The sequence below is a fragment of the Pyrus communis genome, chromosome 5, assembly GCF_041283825.1.
Source record: "Pyrus communis isolate YQ-2024b chromosome 5, ASM4128382v1, whole genome shotgun sequence".
In the NCBI taxonomy this organism is placed as follows: domain Eukaryota; kingdom Viridiplantae; phylum Streptophyta; class Magnoliopsida; order Rosales; family Rosaceae; genus Pyrus; species Pyrus communis.
Window position 1 is genome coordinate 6,776,665 of NC_142569.1, and position 19,073 is coordinate 6,795,737.

The 19,073-nt window shown below is 35.9% G+C and overlaps 2 protein-coding genes across 8 annotated transcripts in view; one reads left to right on the plus strand and one right to left on the minus strand.

Moving 5' to 3' along the window:
• Nucleotides 1-4,761, plus strand: part of LOC137724522 (uncharacterized) — a 96,061-nt gene extending 91,300 nt beyond the window's left edge. For 2 of the 6 annotated variants that reach the window (XR_015962411.1, XR_011067445.2), the window contains 4 exons: nucleotides 118-180; nucleotides 1,115-1,157; nucleotides 1,263-1,573; nucleotides 1,938-2,341. The gene's annotated coding sequence lies outside the window, so the exon portion shown is untranslated. Of the gene's footprint in view, nucleotides 1-117; nucleotides 181-1,114; nucleotides 1,574-1,937; nucleotides 2,342-2,493 lie in introns of those variants that run through there. The other 4 variants (XR_015962402.1, XR_015962405.1, XR_015962403.1 and 1 more) reach the window with 4 other exon arrangements.
• On the minus strand, nucleotides 1,937-13,481 carry LOC137724515 (putative LRR receptor-like serine/threonine-protein kinase At1g56140). Of its 2 annotated transcripts, none has more exons than XM_088693962.1 (25): nucleotides 13,062-13,481; nucleotides 12,616-12,808; nucleotides 12,402-12,473; nucleotides 12,051-12,122; nucleotides 11,735-11,806; nucleotides 11,180-11,251; nucleotides 10,991-11,062; nucleotides 10,814-10,885; nucleotides 10,652-10,723; nucleotides 10,494-10,565; nucleotides 10,320-10,391; nucleotides 10,154-10,225; nucleotides 9,960-10,025; nucleotides 9,747-9,809; nucleotides 9,509-9,553; nucleotides 9,344-9,402; nucleotides 8,720-9,123; nucleotides 8,378-8,573; nucleotides 8,134-8,277; nucleotides 7,933-8,051; nucleotides 7,592-7,802; nucleotides 7,249-7,480; nucleotides 6,952-7,102; nucleotides 6,621-6,862; nucleotides 1,937-5,218 (listed from the first exon to the last, which is right to left on the minus strand). In XM_088693962.1, the coding sequence occupies exons 1-25, from the start codon at nucleotides 13,261-13,263 to the stop codon at nucleotides 5,044-5,046; spliced, it is 3,222 nt and encodes a 1,073-aa protein (XP_088550088.1). In that variant the 5' UTR covers nucleotides 13,264-13,481; the 3' UTR covers nucleotides 1,937-5,043. The 2 variants fall into 2 exon arrangements, with proteins under 2 accessions (XP_088550088.1, XP_068319358.2); XM_068463257.2 differs by having other exon boundaries at nucleotides 1,937-5,144; nucleotides 6,535-6,862.
• Nucleotides 13,482-19,073: the final 5,592 nt, after the last annotated feature.

Genomic DNA, 19,073 nt, shown 5'->3' on the forward strand with positions numbered 1-19,073 from the left:
TTTTTTTTGGTTTGTTCTGTATAAAACATGGGTTTTGTCTGTTCATTTCTTTTTTTTTCTGGATATCGTTTAGATTGATATTGTGAATGTGTTGTTTGGTTCTGTTTTTTATTTCAGGAGGTGCGGCTTTTCGTATTTTTGGCCTTTTTTATCAGCTGTTGTAACATTTTTGTAATAGAGGTGAGTAATTTACATATTTTTTCAAGCCTTTCTCTAACAAAGTAATAATTTTTTATGAAAGTTGTGAGACTTCACTTCTATATTATCTCATGCTTAAATGTGTTTGATGTTATTTTATGAATATGTTAAATGGGTTAAGATGCATATTGTTGTTTACATAGTAAAAAATAGTTAGCTGCTGTTTTTTGTGTTTTGGGGATTTTATCAGATTTAAAAGAAGACGGAGACGAAATTAATTTTGAACAATCTGTGTGTGGGGAATGCAACATATCGGATTTAGGTTATACTGTGCAAAGTTTTATTGTGTGTTGTTATCTGCGCTATACCATTTCCATGCAGGCTTCGAAAGTTATTCATGAGCTTTTATAAGCACTTTCCATATTTTAAGCTGTCTGTTTTGGGTTCTTTTCCATTAGGTCATTAGCTACTGAATGATGGAGAAAGGAGGACCATGCCATTGATTTTGGGTTCTTTTTATAATTTTCTGATTTTGGGGTTTTGCAGGGACCGCTGATGTACTGATTTTATGGGATTTTTTTGTCCTTGCAGGATTTTGGGTCTTTGAAATGGTTACGTGTTGTTTTTAACTTTTTGGTTCTCGTGTGTTCTGTTCTTCATTGCTTCGTGATTCTCATTTTTCAGTATTGGGTAATGGAAATTTGTAAAAATAGTCGTAGTTTTTTTTAAGAAAGTTGGCATTTTTAGTTATATTTTATGTTTAATCCCAAATGTAAGACTGGAAAATAATTGAAATGATGGTTTTTTAAAAGCTCCTCTTAATTTTTATTTTCTTCTGGGATTTAAAAGCATCTTTTCCCGATTGGTTACAAGGGTTATGTTCTCTATAATTGGTTCACCATGTTTGATTAGTTTTAAGTTTTGTCCGGCTAAGTTTTGTCTTCTGTGTAATGAGATATTTCTTTTGGTCTTTCAGATTTCGGCATGGGAAAGTTCACTTATTTGTCTAATTAGATTGTGTATGCCTTCAGTTCTTTATTTAATTGTTCTGTTTGCGTTCGGTGTGATGATCAAAATTTTATATGTTTGGAATTATTCACTTAACACCAATTTGTTACATTCAGGTCTCCACCCCACACTTCACAAGTTCAATAGAAGACGGTTCTGTAGATTGTGTCTGCAATTAGATCAGAGATCAACCGTTATTTTGTTATCATTTAAATTATATAAGTCGCGCGTAGAACGCCTCAATTACAAAAGGGTCTTCCGCACGCACGTGAGTGCGTGTAGGGAGGCAAGTATTAACTAAAGTTGATTTGAATGTGATGATGATGGCAACCACTAAAAACAAAACAACAATCTCCTTAATCTAGGAGAAAGAACCAAAAGGTGAGGAAGAAAAGAAAGGAGGAAAGAGAGCTCTGCACATGCAAATGTCAGTGTACAAGTAAAGCAGAAATTTCTCTTTCGTGTTGTTTATCTCTGTCGAGCTTTGGTATTTTGAGGGTCGCCGAGAATACAATAAACTGTGACTCGGGTCTCAAAGCTTTCTTGTTGTATGATATCATATAAGTAAATGCTAGAATGCTAAGTTTAACCACGACCATACTCACAAGCAAAATACAAATACAAAAGTCCATTTTAAAATGAAGGTTGTGATTTATCGAAAGATGTTTCGTAAACATAGGAATTATGGATATGTAGGCATATGTATTTTAGCATTATGTGATGAATAGGTTTATTTTCTTTGGGTATTGCATGTCATGATCACCACAGTGATGTTTGATGTTCTTCTTCAGGTGCTTCTTGGGGACGTTGGAGCTGGGAAATCAAGTTTGGTGTTGCGCTTTGTAAAAGAACAATTCGTTGAATGTCAGGTTTGTTCTATATCCTTCAAAGGATGCATTTTCTTTTTTATCCATACCTTTATTTTTATAGTATGTTATGACAAGAATCAATTGCCACCCTTAGTTGGTGGTATTATCTTTACAACACATTCAAAGCAGCGAATAAAATTGCACTTGCTATTTTTTTCTGTCAATTGGACTACTAGAGTAGAACTATAGAAATATTTGGTGAAAGCAATGAAGAAATCATTATGATTGATCTGCAAAGAAGCTCTAATAAGTTACAAGAGAGTAGCAATGTAAATTGAACTACTTATTTTATGGATCAATTCACCTATCTCTTGCTTTTTCTTTCATTTGGAGATAATTGTGTAAATGTGTGGTTTTGTGAGCTTTACTCATGTGAAACGTGTTGTCTGAATTGCTACATTTAAGAATGCGATTGTATTTCTGTAGCATTTTCAGTTAATTTTTCTACGAATATTATTCATGGTTTGAAAACTCGTAGCAAAGCGCGGGCATTCCTACTAGTGATATTGATTCTGGAAGCATGCCGAAACAAGGTTGTTTGATCGCAATTCACAAGAATTGCTCCGCCAATTAGGCTTCCACAACATCAATAATCCTTACGTTGATATGTACTTCAATTGCACCAAGGATGCCATGTCGACCATGGAATTCCACAAAACTCTGATGAACCAAGTGTTTCCCTCAGCCTGGTCGCATAATCCTCTAACCACCCATAAACTCATCTGCAACTTCATAGACAGACGCGGCGACGGTGGAAAACGCAACCAAGATGAAGCTTTCTTCACTGCGGCGGTTTGGCTCCACCAGAACCACTCGAAAACCCTTGCATACAATCTTGTGCTAATTTCCGGCTCCTTTGGACGTATCCTACACTTTCCCTGCATTCTCTCGCAGGTTTTACGGGGCAAAGCTCACTTGAAATTTACTGGGAGGACGAGGGAAGAGGCAGATTCAAACGGAATGGTGAAGGTCAAGGAAAAGGATGCAAAGTCGAAGGTAAGTGAATTGTTGTTGAGGAGGAAGGTGATCCACACGGCCAACGAGGCGGCTTAGAGATACAAGCGCGACGTTGATTATCGCTTCTTGCATAACTGTGTTTTGGATATTTTTGCCCAGTGCCTCAAGTTTGATATTGAAAATTTTCATCATCACAAGGACCATGACCATGACCATCATGATGATTATTGCTTGGAGATTACCCAAGCAGTTACCTTTTTGCCTACCATCGTTGATCATCATATGTTGTTCGAAAACATTGCAAGGAAGGTTTTCCAGTCAGAATCATGCCTCTGAGAAGGGGATGGTAGTCTTTGTTGTATTGACCGACTGATGAAGGAGGTTTTGTCGCCCTTGAGAAAAACTATAGCGCCAGAGGCCTGGGAACCTGCCAACCGGTGTACAAGCGAGAGCAACTGGCTGTAGCTAATGAGGTTGATCCTGGCGTGCAGCGCTGCTTTCGCATGACATATTAAGCTATATCAAGTATTTTGAGCTTGAGCAAGAGGCTGATGTTAAGTGGAAGAAAATGAAGGAGGTTTACTCAAAGCAGGGGAAGCAGAAGAATTGGTTGGCTGTGTGATGTCGACGACTCCTTGTCGGTGGGTTTGGCTTTGGGGCTTTTGTTGCTTCAATTGAGTGATGAGCCATGGAAGGGAAATGTGGTCACCTAAAGCAAAGACCCTCAGCTGCATTCGATACAAGGCGAGGATCTTAATTGGAGGGCCGAATATATGCAACTTTGATCAAAAGCCAGGACTGGACGATTGATTTCGGGAACGTGTTCGATGTGATTCTAGAAGGGGTAGTGAATGCGAATTTGAAGCTAGATAAGATGGTCAAGAAGGTGTTTGCCTTGACCACATACAAACACTTCTTGACAGGCAACAACTTCAGCTTCTGGGGGGAGATTAAGATGTCCCTTTTTGTTCTTCTAGTTTATGCTACTACTTTCACTTCTCCAAAGCTCTCCTTTCTTTGAGTTCTGATGAGACTAAGAGAAAGTATATATAGGGGTATATATGTTGCTAATAAGTGTGTGTGTGTGTACATGTAATTAATACTTTTGTAGAGAAGAGCAAAGTGAGTGACAAGAACTAAAAAAGTGGGACTGGAAAATGGTAGGCTTATAACGTTCAAATTCTAACAGTCACTTTGAGTGGAGGCAATATAAACGAATAAAATGTGGGGCCTGGACTTGTTGCCTCAAGTGATCTGGCACTGGCACTGGCACTTCCAAATGTAAAGAAAAAAGGCACAAAGACTACTAGATGAGCACCATAGCCTTAAACGGGTTGATCTTGCTTTGGAATTTTTGATTGATTCGAGGTTATATTTCAACTGAGATTTGCTTTGGTGAGCATGAACTTCCCTGCATTTTGGTTTTACCCAGCCCCACCGTTGAGACCACTCATGTGAGAAACAATTAATAATTAAAGATTTTCTTCAGGTGACATTGATCGACGAACAATTAATAATCATTCATGTAAAAGAGTTGGCTTATGCAAAAACCTTACCAAAGAGTCACATTGGGGTGACACTAATGAATCAACAATTGGCATTAACTCATCTAGAGCCAACTCGTGGCTTTTGTTCATAGGCATCTACTAAGATTGCTTATGTTTTATTATACATACTTGGCTATCAGATAGAAAAGGGTGGTGCTATTCACACCTATTTTACCTCCACCCATTCTTCTTAATTTTTGACCGTCGGATCGAATGAATTAAAAGAGACCAAAAGACAAAAATTACCAAAAAAATGTGAGAAATTAAAATGGGAGTGTGAATACAACCAACTATAGAAAAAGAAACATCCATTTTTTTTTCACTTCGATTAAAAGAGGAGATTTACACTGCAACATACTAACACAAAATTGACATGAAAGTTTGACTCAAATATCTATAAAATTGTATGTTATTTTAGATATACATCATCATAGCCAAAACCTTAGAGGCAGAAAAGACCCAAGGACAAGTACAGAGGTGCACAAAAGGATAAAAGGCATGCATAAATCATTTCCCATTATTTATCACCTTCCTTCTCTAATAATGCTAGCGAGCAGTGATTGAGTGATGTTTACAGAAGGCGCAGGGTCAATCCAGGGAGTGTTAGCACCACTTGCATTGCTGCCTCCCGACTGATAGTTGAGGCGAGCATTACTACCCTTGGATGCAGTTGGTGGGGTACGATCATCCACCAAAAAGCTACCTATTAACAATGTTGTTACATCTTTAAAATCATAATCTGTCAAATAGCTCGGCTTCAACATGACAGTGCCTATGTCAATATCTCCACAGAGCATTGCCACCACGCGTGACATAGATGGCCTCGTCATCGCTGATGCCTGCGTGCACATGAAAGCTGCTCTTAACAGTGTAGTCGCTTCAGTTTCGTCAAACTCTGTCAATCTCGGATCCACCAGCGCCAGAATTTGGTCGTTTTCATGCAGAGTCCATGTCTGAAAAACATTATGCCATGGTCCAAGGAAAGGGTGAATAAGTTTTGCACAACAATGCCAAAATAAAGCTAGGGGAATGCAATTCCTACCCATTCAAGAAGATAAATCTGTTCTGGATCTAAGTTATTGTTAGAGTTTGGTCTCCTGCTGGGGATCTACAAAGGAACAACTCCAAAACCAAACACATCAGCCTTATCTGTCAAATGTCCACGCATTGCACTCGGGTGCCAAATAGACTCTGCAATGCAAGATAATCAAATGGTTGTACAATGTTTCTTGAGATCATTAGTCGCATTGTTAACATGATGTGTATTAAAATTTCATGCAAGTATAAGTGTGTGTGGCTATAATATATGTAACCTGTGGAAAAACAATGAAGGATGGCTTACATTATCCTTGCAACCTGGGTGCTGATGTGGGTTTTCTTGTCATCATAAAGCTTTGGCAATTCAAAATCTGATATTTTTGGGGGGAGTTCTGCATCGAGCAAAATATTAATGGCTTTGACATCTTGATGTACAATCCTTGGCCTTGACTCCTCATGGAGGTAAGCAAGTCTTCTTGCTGTTCTCAACAATATATTGAATCAAGTGGGCCAGCCAAGGTGCAAGTTACTTGTCTTTGAAATATTAGTGAACACATCCAATCAAAATCAAGGCTCAATTTATTGACCCAAAAAGGCCTTATTAAATTATCTGAATTCTCTAAACACATTCTTAAACTTTAGTGGTGGGATCTCCATCCAGTGGTGGTGGTTCATGAACATATCTATAAACATTGTGTATGAATAAGTAGGATATACATCCATCTGCTAAGGTATATTCAAGTCTGGCATGCCAGTCCCCTGCCCACTACCAAAAGCCAAAGCTAAAGTACAATTAGAATTAATTATTAAAATGTGTATTATATAAAAGGAAAGGGTCCAAAACAAGTACAAGGGTGCACAAAGGGGTAAAAAGAGCATGTGAAAATCAGTTCTCGATATTTATCACCTTCCTTCTCCTCTAATGTTAGCTAGCAGTGATTGAGTGACGTTTACAGAAGCACCACTTGCATTGTTGCCTCCCGACTGATAGTTGAGGCGAACATTACTACCCTTGGATGAAGTTGATGGGGTATCATCCTCCACCAAAAATCTACTTGTTAACGATGTTGTTACATCTTTAAAATCATAATCTGTCAAATAGCTTGGCTTCAACATGACAGTGCCTATGTCAATGTCTCCAGAGAGCATTGCAACCACGCGTGACATAGATGGCCGTGCCATCGGTGATCCCTGTGTGCACATGAGAGCTGCTCTTATCAATCTAGTTGCTTCGGTTTCATCAAACTCTGTCAATCTTGGATCCACCAGCCCCAGAGTTTGGTCGTTTTCATGCAGAGTCCACACCTGAAAAACATGATGCCACAGTCAAAGGAAAGTATAAATAAGTTTTTCACAACAATGCCTAAATGAAGCTAGGCGAATGCAATTCCTACCCATTCAAGAAGAGAAATCTTTTTTGGATCCAAGTTATTGTAAGAGTTTGGTCTCCCGCTGAGGATCTCTAAAACGACGACTCCAAAACCAAACACATCGGCCTTCTCTGTCAAATGTCCAAACAATGCATACTCTGGTGCCAAATAGCCTCTGCAATGCAAGATAATCAAATGGTTGCACAATGTTAACATGTGTGAGAAAATTAAATATTAACATGTGTGAAAATTTCGTGCAAGTATAAATGTGTGTGGCCATAATGTATGTATCCTCTGGAAAAACAATAAAGGATGGCTTACATTGTCCCTGCGACCCGGGTGCTGATGTGGGTTTTCTCGTCATCATAAAGCTTTGCCAATCCAAAATCTGATATTTTTGGGGAGAGTTTTGCATCGAGCAAAATATTACTTGCTTTGACATCTCGATGTACAATCCTTGGCCTTGACTCCTCATGAAGGTAAGCAAGTCCTCGTGCTGTTCCCAACAATATATTGAATCGAGTAGGCCAGTCAAGGTGCAAGTTACTTTTTCCTAAAATATTAGTGAACACATCCAATCAAAAACATTTCTTAACAATTTTACAGTGCTTGAAATTGCAAACAATGTTGTTTCTATGCAACCTAAAAGTAGATAGGTTTGTACCAAAAAGTGCCTGATCAAGGCTCTTGTTTTCAAGATACTCATAAACCAAAATGCGGTGGCTGCCTTCAATGCAACATCCATACAATTTCACTAGATTCCGATGTTGCACAGGAGATATGGTAGCAATTTCAGATACAAATTGTCCCTTCCCTTGGTGAGATGATACTGAAAGTTGCTTCACAGCCACTACTCTACCATCAGAAAGTGTACCCTACAATGTACACAAACACAATTTAGTGACGTGAAAGGAAAGAAAACAAAAGCTATTTTCTTCTCTCGCTCTCTCTCCTTTCTCTGGTCATTACTTCAAGTACATGATATTGATGTAATACGAATTTCACCTTATAAACGGGGCCATATCCTCCCTCTCCTAGCTTATTTGAAGGATTAAAATCTTCAGTTGCAGCTCTCAATTCAGCATAACTGAAAGTATATGGCCGGGGGCCTAATCCTAGAATATCTGCACATTCACAAAACTTCTGTGTGTTAATGTCAGAGCAGAGAAACTTGAATTGGGTACCAGTAATGATATGGTCGTTTACCTTCATCATCTTCTTTTTCTGATTTTTTCCTCCTCATATATAGAATCGCAAATATTAATAGCAAGCTCACAACTCCAACAAGAATTGCAATACCAACTGTCAACCCAGTCTTGCTCTTCTTTGTAAAATTCTTCTTTGTAAAATCTAAGTGATAAAACAGACGAATTCTTCAATGTCAATTAACAACAGAAAAATACATTTAAACCACTCACAAGAAATCACTATAAGTTAACACATACTATACCCGAAGTAGCATGGATAGCTGCTATTAGTGGGCCGTAATCACCATAATTGGGTATGCAACAAGTCCCTTTACCAGCCCAGAACAGATGAATTTCAAGATAATTCTCTGACACGTTAACATTAAATTTTCTCACAATTGCTTGGTTAACACCACCTGCCTCCTTCGATATGTCAAAGTCCTTCGTCCTGCGGGTACCCTAGCAACCAAATGAAGAGGTAGGTGATAATTCTAGTCTCCTTTAAATCATTGTCTTTAGTTAATGTAGCTTAAAACATCCAAAACCTGTCTAATGAGGTGTTTACTTCAAATAAGTTAGAATTTTTATTCTATAAGCAATCTTACTTGAATATAGATATCAAATACACGCCGTCCTAGACTTTGCCAAGTATGCGAAGTTCGACTTTCATAAACCGTCTCTGCAAAGTGCAATGCTACAGTGTAGGGCCCATTCACAAGGCCCAGGCCATAGTATCTCAGTGATCCTGGGGACATTCTTGAAGTCTGGTAAAGTGCCGGGGTCACATCTGTTCCGGTGACTTGTGCAAGGGTCTTGTTCAACAATGCAAGGGGGGGGTAATATTCGCCAGAAACACGTTCGTCAGAAACCGAACCGGCACTGCTGACAGCCCAATTCTCTGTATTGGTTACAATGAATGTCGCTCGACCAAGATCTAAGTCGTCATTCTCATACAATATGCCATCACTTCCTGTCATTTGCGGTCCACCACAATTGATTGAGAAGCTTGCTGTAATACCAGAATCTACCCATGATTAGCGATGAAACTTCAAATTGAAGACTCATACTAATGTTCTTCAGTCACATATTTCTAACCAGTTATGCGTATTACTGAACTTATGGAAACATGCTTGCAATCTATATCCATATGTATACATAACCAATGCCTTTTCCTCTAACATGACGCTGCGTTAAAATAGTAAATGATGGGTGACATAAGAGCAGATTACATCGTGGGGTATTTCTATTGCATGAAAAATTTCTCTGGAGGCAATTCAATCCAAGAGGACTGCAAACACAGAGAAAAATTATTAGTTATCCAAATAGAAACATGTAGTGGTAGAGTAGTGATAGTATTGCTTGTCTAAAAACGAGTAAGAGAAACTTCAACCCACGTTATGTCTGGACTGCCAAATGTGAAGTTGTTGACCACTAAGTTCCTGCATAAAATCATTAATCAATCAACGTATGAAGAACTATATCTTTATCAAAGGAAAATTCCTTGTACAAGATCAAAACATAGTAGGCAGGCAAGTGGCACTGTGAAAACGAATCTCAACGATAATTTTTTGTCCGAACATGTTCTGGTGATTTAAACTATAAAATGAACGTGAAAGATAAAAGGACACGTACAGTTGCAATTTTTTGTAACCCCACTGGGGAAAGCTTCCTGATAAAAAATTGTAAGACAAATCTCTGCAAATAACAAAATAGAATCAAAAGACACAAAATGCATGAAAGTTATTAAGAACTTGTGTAAGATAGGATTAGAATGCTTACGATTATACACAAACACATACATGCACCGTGCATTCTATATGACTACTTTAAGAAACGAGGACTTACATAGTCTGAAGTCCATCGCTCTTTTGGCTCGGAAGAGATCCGGAGAGACTATTGTTTCCAAGAAACCTGGCCATTTCGATTAAAGTCAGATGTGCACAAAAGGTCAGATCTTCAATCAAAGTAGGGAATGCTGAAGATTTGATAACTTATGTATGATAAGGCAAGAAAAAAATAATAATAAAGACGGGGATTACAAGGATCCAAGAGAACTCAAGTTGAACAAAGAACTTGGGAGTCGGCCTGTCAAATTGTTGAAACTCAGATCCCTGCAACACCAACGATAAGTTGAGAGGAGCAGTCAGAATGAAAGAAAACTAATTGGTCTCGTTGGGACTCAAGCTTATATTTGCTGGTACGTACAATATCTGTAGACTTTGATATTCTCCAATATCAGATGGGATGGTACCAGTGATTAATGCGTTTCGCAGTGTGCTGTATTCCAAAAACATAAAATTTGATAAATAGAAGATGGAGTATGATATCAAATTTCAAAAGGAAAAAGAAGTATCTGGATCGATGAGAATCTTCACTTACAATTCAGTCAAGTTTTTCAGATTTTTTATGAAATCAAGAGAAGAGCTCCCATTGTATATATCACTGATTAGCCTACATCATTATATGCAAAATAAACTGAAATCCCGTCTTCGGAGAAAGAGAGAGAGAATTACAATTTTTGAAACATTTGTACTTACAGATACTCCAATGAGATCAGTTGAGAAAAGCTGGTTGGTATTGGGCCTTCGAAAGAGTTCCCTTCTAAATACCTACAGAAACATATAAGAAGCTTGTGAACAAATTATCCATCTCAGGTCTGCTTTCATAAACTGCAAAAGATCAAAGGTTTCTCTACTTACAAATAAGTGAGTTGTGTCCAATTCCCTATGAAATCAGGTATCTTTCCTGAGAAAGGATTGTCCGATGCCGAGCTAAAATTCAAAAAGTTGACTTATACTAAGCTCATCCAAGAAAAGCAATCTCAAAGTACTGGATAAACGAACAAATCAAAAATACGATTTAAGAGCCGTTCTTACAGGGTTTGCATCTTGGTGAGCTTGGCAAATGTTGAAGGAATTTTACCACCGACTCCAGAGCTGTACATGTAACTGGGAAAATATTAAGGCAACTGATTAATACCCATTTCATACGATAAAGTGCAATTTTTGCTCATCCGTAAGGAATTAACATGTAATTCAAATTTGATGATTTAACGAAGCACTTACAGTTGCTCGAGCTTGACTAAATTACCAAGTTCTGGAGGGAGTGTTCCGGAGAAATTATTTGATCCGATGCTCCTGCAAGTCATGTTGAACGGGCAAACACTTACTTGAAAGCAATTATTGAAGAGTGATAGAAGGTTGTGTTGAATTGTAAGTCTATAGCTGCTTAGGAAATAAGATGTGTATCAAATTTGTGTATTCACTTGAGTTTAAAATACCAAGTGTGCAACTCTAATGTAGTAAGGCAAATAATGCCAGGTGTAATGATCCTAGCAACTAGCTAGATGTAAGGCTGAGATTGTTTTGTGAAGAGAGAGAATCCACCTTGGATTCCAACGGTTATGTAAAGCACATAGTGTGTGTGAATTGTAGAGAGATGAAGAGAATATGCTCTGCTAGAGAGAAACCTTCAGAATATTCTTCCATTGTTATCCTTCTCATTTTCTATTCTTCGATTGTTCATTCATAACCAGATTTTTAGCTTATAACAACAGGTTCTGTATCTATTATTTACGACACAAAATTTTATTGTACGCTCTCTAATTTTTCATGGCTTACAAATATGTTAGCTCCTTAAGGTTTCCAAGCTCCTTGGGGATGGGCCCAGAGAATGAATTGACGCTAATTGACCTGAATGGAGATATCAGTTAGTGAAAGATAAGCACCATTAAACTTAATTACATTACATAACAGGAAACTAGTACTGCATTATTCAATAAAAGCATAATGCTTTTTTGTAGATTACGACATAAATAGTAGCGAAAAGGTGTAAAGAACATAACTGTAGATTATGATATTCAAACTGAAGTATACAAATTGCTACGGGTCTCATTAGAAGTATGAGTACTTAAAGAAATGTTCTCTCACTACTTACAATTCAGTCAATGCATACATATTGCCAATGAATGCCGGTAGGGGACCGGTGAAATAATTATGATCGATACTCCTACAAAAATTGAAAGGAAGTGTAACCGTTAGAGAAATAAAGAAATAAAGAAAAAAGAGTTTAAATATCTAAATCCCACTTCAACTAATGCCGAGGTCTTTTGAGATAAACCCCACACCTGACGGATTGTGCAGGTGGTAATTACCAAGTTGGGACCATTATCTGTGTTGTTGGAAGTGAGTTTTTGGCCCGTCTCTCTGATAATTCTATAATTTTTAATATCCAATATATGATTTTGATGAACCGAAAACAGAGAAGGGAGTTGAAAAAAATTCATACAAAGATGTGAGATATCTCAGAGCCAAAAATTCTTCTGGAAACACCCCTCGTTTGTTAAGAGCAAACACTGTCCTGGAAAGCAAAAAGATTGAACATTAACTACAGAAAATGGAGCGACACAGTCAAATTATGACGTTAACATATATAGGTAGCAAGTGAAAAATCAGCAGTGGCATGGAAATCTTGTTCATCAAGAGAGAGTAGTTTAACATACAGATTGGTGATGTGGCATGTAGCATTATTGTCGTAAGAACAGTTGCAAACGATGCCTGGGTTGATATAGGGGCTATAAATGTCGGTGCGGGTGCCGTCGATGGCAGATCCACTGCAGGGTTCTCCACTGATATTCCACTGCCCCGGCACTGGTTGTGTGTCCCATTGTTCAAATATTGAGTTCAACGCCCTCACTGCACTCTCAGTTAATTCAGTCCTTGTGTGTATTAGATTATATCACACCATAATTTGACTTGTGTTACCACTTACCAGACTATCTTGAACCAAACGAAAGATCAAATTGATTATTACAATAATTTTTGGATGTTTTGTATATGGGAAGAAAAAGGGCTTTACAATAATTTCTTCGAAACTTCATTTCATATTGTCGAAGAACACTTAAAATGTCATTTTGTTGAGAGAGAGAGAGAGAGAGAGAGAGAGAACCTTCAGATGGATCAGTGGTAGCATTTTGAGCAAAGGACAGCCGAAACCAGAAGCAGCTGAGGAAGCAGAGTAATAGTATCCTCATCATCAACTTCATATTGTACATGTGCAGAACTTGCTCTCCCCGACGGCGTGAACTTAAACGACCAACACTTGTATTCCGACTGGCTGAATCATGCATTGCATGTAAGAAGAAGACCATTAGATTTTAGTCATATATTGACAAGGTATACATATATAATAGGAAGACTTTGGATGCGGTTCCTAACTATGAATATTCTTTGACTGAAACCTTGTTGGTTTTCAATTTTTGATCCAAGTTCCTAAATTAATGTGATAATTTATTTCTATGTACGTTACTATATTTTTTAAATTATAAATTGAAATTTATAGTTGTTTATATTAATGAGATTTTAAATAAAAAACCATAATTCGTGGGATTAAAAATATAAATATACTATTGTGTGTGTATATATATAAACATGCGTACATTAATCAAAATTAACCAAAAAATTATTGTATCAAAACATGGGTACATTCTTCAAAATAAAATAAAAAATAAAAAAAAGATATTATGCTTAATAAAATTAATAAATTTCTTCGATTAAACTTAACATGGATACATTCTCAAATCAAAGAAAAAAGAATGTACCCATATAAGTTTAAAAATGGATTAGGAAAAAAATTGAATAAATTTTATATAAAAAAAAATGATACATTTTACATATAACAAATTGGTATATTTAAGAATGAATACATTTTAAGATTAAAAATTTTTTAAAAAAATTACATGCATGGTACATATAATTAGCATGGGTACATTTAACAAAATTAAAAATGGGCACATATAAATAAATAAAAACATGGGTACAAATACAAATAAAACTTTATAAAATATGGGCACAAAAAGAAATTAATAAATGGGTACAAATTAAAACTAAAAAGAAAATTGGTACAAATTAAAAAAGGGTTGCAAATTAAAAATGGGTACAAACTAAAAATAAAAATATATGATAAAAAATGTAACCATAAATATAAATATACTAATTGTAACAGTTTTAACATTAAATGAATATATTTAGAAATAAAAAATATTTTATTATTGAAATAATTAATGATGTTATTAATAGCAAAGACCTTGATCAAAAATTGAAAAAGAATAAAGTTTTAATCAATAGAGTAGCAAAAGAAAGATGAGAACCTAATTTCTCCTATATAATATAGGGTAAATTACAAAAAACTATATGTCAAATCACAATCTTATATCTCATGTTTTAAATATTACAATGTCATTTCTCAATTTATGAATTTATTGTAATATCAGACATCTGTTAAATTTTTTTTCAATCTGATTATTAAATGATGACGTGGTAGAAACGAGACCTACTTTTCTGCCAACTTGAATAAAAAATTAATAAATTATTAATTTTTTATTTGACAATTAAATTAGCTAAAAAAAAAAAAAAAAAAAACCTCTCCTCCTTGTTCCCCGGAAAATCGTCCCCTTTCCTCCTCCCATCACTCCTTCCTCCGCTCCCCTTCTTCCTCGTCCTCCTCAAAATACAGCTAATTTTCGTCCTCCTCCGGGAACAACTGATACACCGCCGATCGCAAAACGCAGGTGGGTTTCGATGGCAAACCAAAACCAGACCCCAAATGAGTGGGTTTTGATGGCAAACCAAAACCGGACCCTCATCTTGCTCCAACAGTCTTTACATAAAACTAATTTGATTTCTTCATCATAAGTTCACTAAGATTTCGCAAAACTGAGCATCAGAAACCATCCCCTTATCCTTTTCCCTATCTTCAAATCCCATCACCGACTGGGGCTTTCGCCCCACTGCCATTTCTTCAATTTCTTCTTCTTCACCATTTTTCTAAGAAAAACCACCAAATAAAATTGCAAAGGGAGAGTTCCCGGAAGCCAAAAAGAAGAACCCCACAAAAACAAAACCCAAAACGAAAAACACAAATACAAACCCAGAAAATTCAAGAAATTAGAGAATTTTTTTTTTTTTTTTAAATTAGAGAAATTAAATTTTCAAAAATTCAAGAAGTGGCCATTTGAAAATTCGCCCAGAACTCCGGATTTTCGAAATCCTCCATAATATTAATTGAAGAATGGAAGTTCATTACAGTCAAATTTTTTTCTTTTTCCTTCCCCTTTTTTTTCCCATTTTCTGGGTTACCACCACTTCTACAGATTCGCTTCCCCGATGTGTGTCAACCTCTACACCTTCTCATTTCCGTCTCCGTCCGTTCGGTTCTCCATCAACCACCATTCGATTTCTACCAACCATCATTCGAATCGACCCACTGCCGTTTCAAAGAAAACCGGACCGATTTTGATGCCGAACAAGACATGTATGTGCTCGCCGTCGTCGTAGCCAGGTCATTTCGTTGCAACCTCCACAAGAACCAGGGAGGGAGTCAAAACACCGGATCTTTCCCCTCGAACAGATTGAATATGTGCCGATCTGATATGACGAACTCGCTGGTCCGAATCGGTGGACTCGAAAGCGGCGGATGGACGAGGAAGAAGGGGGACGAAGGAGGACGAGGAAGAAGGGGGACGGATGAGGGAGTGAAGGGGACGAATGAGGAAGAGGGAGGAGGGAGGAGGGAGGAGGGAGGAGGGGGAGGAAATGAACAGAGCTTTTTTTTCTTTTTTTTAATAAAGTTTAATTGTTAAATAAGAATTAGTAATTTATTATTAATTATTTATTTATTTATTCAAGATGGCAAATGAGTGGGCCCCACTCCTATCATGTCATCATTTAACAGCTAAATTGACAGAAAATTTAACGGATGTCTGACATTGCAACAAATTCATATGTTGAGATATAACATTACAATGTTTAAAACATGAAGTATGAAATTGTGGTTCGATTGATAGTTACTGTAATTTTATGTAATTTACCCTATAATATATTTTGTCCAAGTTGCATGATCATATGGCGGCCACTTTTTTAATTTCGCACCCGGAGTTGGCCAAGACTTTGATCATGTTAGTTGAATTGTATACTGTAATATTACACGTTGAGCTGCTTTAGTGTTGAAATATTTATGTACAATTCTAGATTGTTAATATTTTTTCTGGTTTAAAAATCAAGGGATTGACATATGGATTAACATTCTTGCTCAGTTGGTCAATTACTGTAATTAGAGTGGAAAATGAAAATTTTAAAGTGCCAATATAATATTTTATTGTTTTAAAATTAATAGTCACTTTTTTCTTTCTTTAACAAAAACATGGAAATGTACATTGAAATAAGTAATTATCAATAGCGTACTACATAATTTTCTCATCTATACAGCCAGTTGTTACGAAATTTCTTACGTCTTAATTGGGACTAAGATAATTTTGTATGTATATAAACAACTTGCTTTATTTCGGTCCATATATTTGCTACCAACGTCTTAATTGGGATGGCTAAAGTACTTTTGTATGTATATAAACTTGCTTTCTCTTAGTCCATATATTTGCCAATAACATCTTAATTGGGACTAAGATACTTTTGTTTGTAGGTAAACAACTCGATTTCTCTCAATTAATATGTTTACTGGAAACGTCTTAATTGAGATTGACATACTTTTGTACGTAGACAACTTGCTTTCTCTTAGTCTATATATTTGCTAGTAACGTCTTAATTAGGACGACTTAGGTAATTTTGACTTGTTTTCTCTCGATCTATATATTCGCTAGTAACGTCTTAATCGGGATGACTAAGATAATTTTGTACATATGTAACAACTTACTTTCTCTCTATCTATATATTTGCTAGCATAACATCTTAATTGGGACTTTAATATTTTGTATGTATGTAAACGACTTTGCTTTCTCTCGGTCTATGTATTTGTTCGCATCTAGAAAAATTCGTAGTTGCATACCATACCAGTCAACGAATTAAGATCCAACTTTTGAGTCTTGACTAATAGTATCAATTATAATGTTCTGACAGACAAATTCGTATTACATAATTTTTCACTTTTTTTTTCAAAAATTATATAGAAATGTATATGGCTATAACTTTTTATCTAATTATTTGTTATTTTTGGATTAATTTTCAATTTTAGGTTTATATGTTACTGATTTTGTTTTTCTGTCTCTAAAATTCATCTTCACTCCCTAACAAAAAAACACTACCTTAATTTAAGAATAACAGACGTCGAAGAAAACATACAAAATCACAATAAAACAATTAGCATTTAAATAGGAAAAGAAAGATTCCGATATTTATTTTATTCCTTAAGAAAAGCTTCAAGGTCCAAAATCTCCGAATTTTAAAGCTGAATCCGACATATATTCTAATGTTTTTAACTGTGAGGCATAAAACTGTAGATCTCAAAGCCAACAGTTTTCATTCGTTCAAAAAGAATAAACAAACAACCAGTACAAAATCATGGACTTTATTATCTTCACTGTTCAAAAACTCTCAAAACTTTTTATGTTCGAAGCCCTCTTTTTACTGAGGGATCCAATTAAATTTAAAATTTGTGCAAAGAATCTTTGGCAACCCCAAACGAATTGTAGACTGAACGAATAACTAGATTAATGGTAAAAATTGAAAAGCCAATATCCAAACTCATAATCTATGTTTCATCAAACTGTGAGCATCATTGTTCTCGGGTTTGAGATTGGAAGATGGTGATGTTCGTAAACTTGTAAAGAGCCAACCAACGAGTGAGACATTATTTACACCATGCATCCATTGACATATGGACCCGTGAGGTGTACAATGGTGTGCAGTGCAGGGGAAGGGATAATGTAGCTGAAAATACAGTTTAGTATACAAAGTGCCATAATATAATTAGGTGATTTTTTTTTTTTTTAAGTTTTCAATCAATTGTATTATTACACTTTATGTATCGAAATGTGTTCTGGGACATAAAAAAATCTCTAGCATCCATAGACCTTGCAACAAATGGCAAAGCAGCAGATACTCACCAAGAATGAGGTCAAACTTGGTAATTTATCCCATGAAAGTCTGCCATTTTCTCAGTTAGCAAAAATTCTAGGATAATACTTTGTACTCACTAGAATACTGAATACCCTATATAATATTTTTCAATTTGACTTAAAATCATAGACATATTATTTAAAGGGAAATTTTATTTGAACCTATATTTTGTATCTCAATATCCAGCTTACTTTTTGTACCCACATTGTATTTAATTTATCTATCATTATCTATTTACGCCCAACGTTATTTCCGAAAGCGCCCTTATTTATCAAAACTCAACTCAATCAAGCTTCTTTTTACACATAACTCAATCTACATAACAATAATAAAAAAAATAGAACCCTAACCAGTCCATCATCTCCATGGAGCAAAGCCCCTTCTCTATCTTTCTTTGAAAAAATCCTTCCATCTCCCATGGTTGTCATTTTGCACCCCCATCTACTCCTTCGTAGTCATCCAAACCTCTTCCTCTTCCTTTTCTTCATCATTTGACATCTCTAAATTTCTAGAGCACTAATTAGCTTAATAATTGGTATGTGTTCAACGGATTGGTTCGATTTTTACGTATTGATTCCTTTTTCAATTCAATTAAATGAGCTTCTGGTTAGAGTGTTTAATGAGTTTGGTAGGTTTCAAGTAAATGAGAATCTTCTAGACTCTATATTCCTATATGTGGTAGAAAAATGGGTGCGTCCATGATAAGTTTTGATAGATCAATGAACATTTTTAACCGTGGATATTTATTAGATACAAAAATTGCAGACAATAATTCCCATTACATTGAACTGTGGATAAAAAGTATATCGCCTTTGCACGTTTTAAAGGCGAACTCATAGCTAAGCAGTTTTTATTGTGGAACAAAACTTCGGTAATTGATCTAACCTGGATGTGTAACTGAGTTTATGCATTTTAATGATTAAACTGATAAATATTTCAACCACATATGGATTTAATATCGTAGTATCTTTTAGCCTCTATATGCCACAAAAGTTGTGGACAAAAATTCACAATACATAGAATTGTGGTAAAAAGGTATATTGCCTTTGCA

Coding starts and splice junctions, on each gene's coding strand:
- LOC137724515 (XM_068463257.2), bottom strand. CDS start 13,263: ATGGTCTTCTTCTTACATGCAATGCATGATTCAGCCAGTCGGAATACA. Junction 10,026..10,153: donor TTGAGTTCTCTTGGATCCTT/GTAATCCCCGTC, acceptor CGAAATGGCCAG/GTTTCTTGGAAACAATAGTC. Junction 7,803..7,932: donor GATATGGCCCCGTTTATAAG/GTGAAATTCGTA, acceptor TGTACATTGTAG/GGTACACTTTCTGATGGTAG.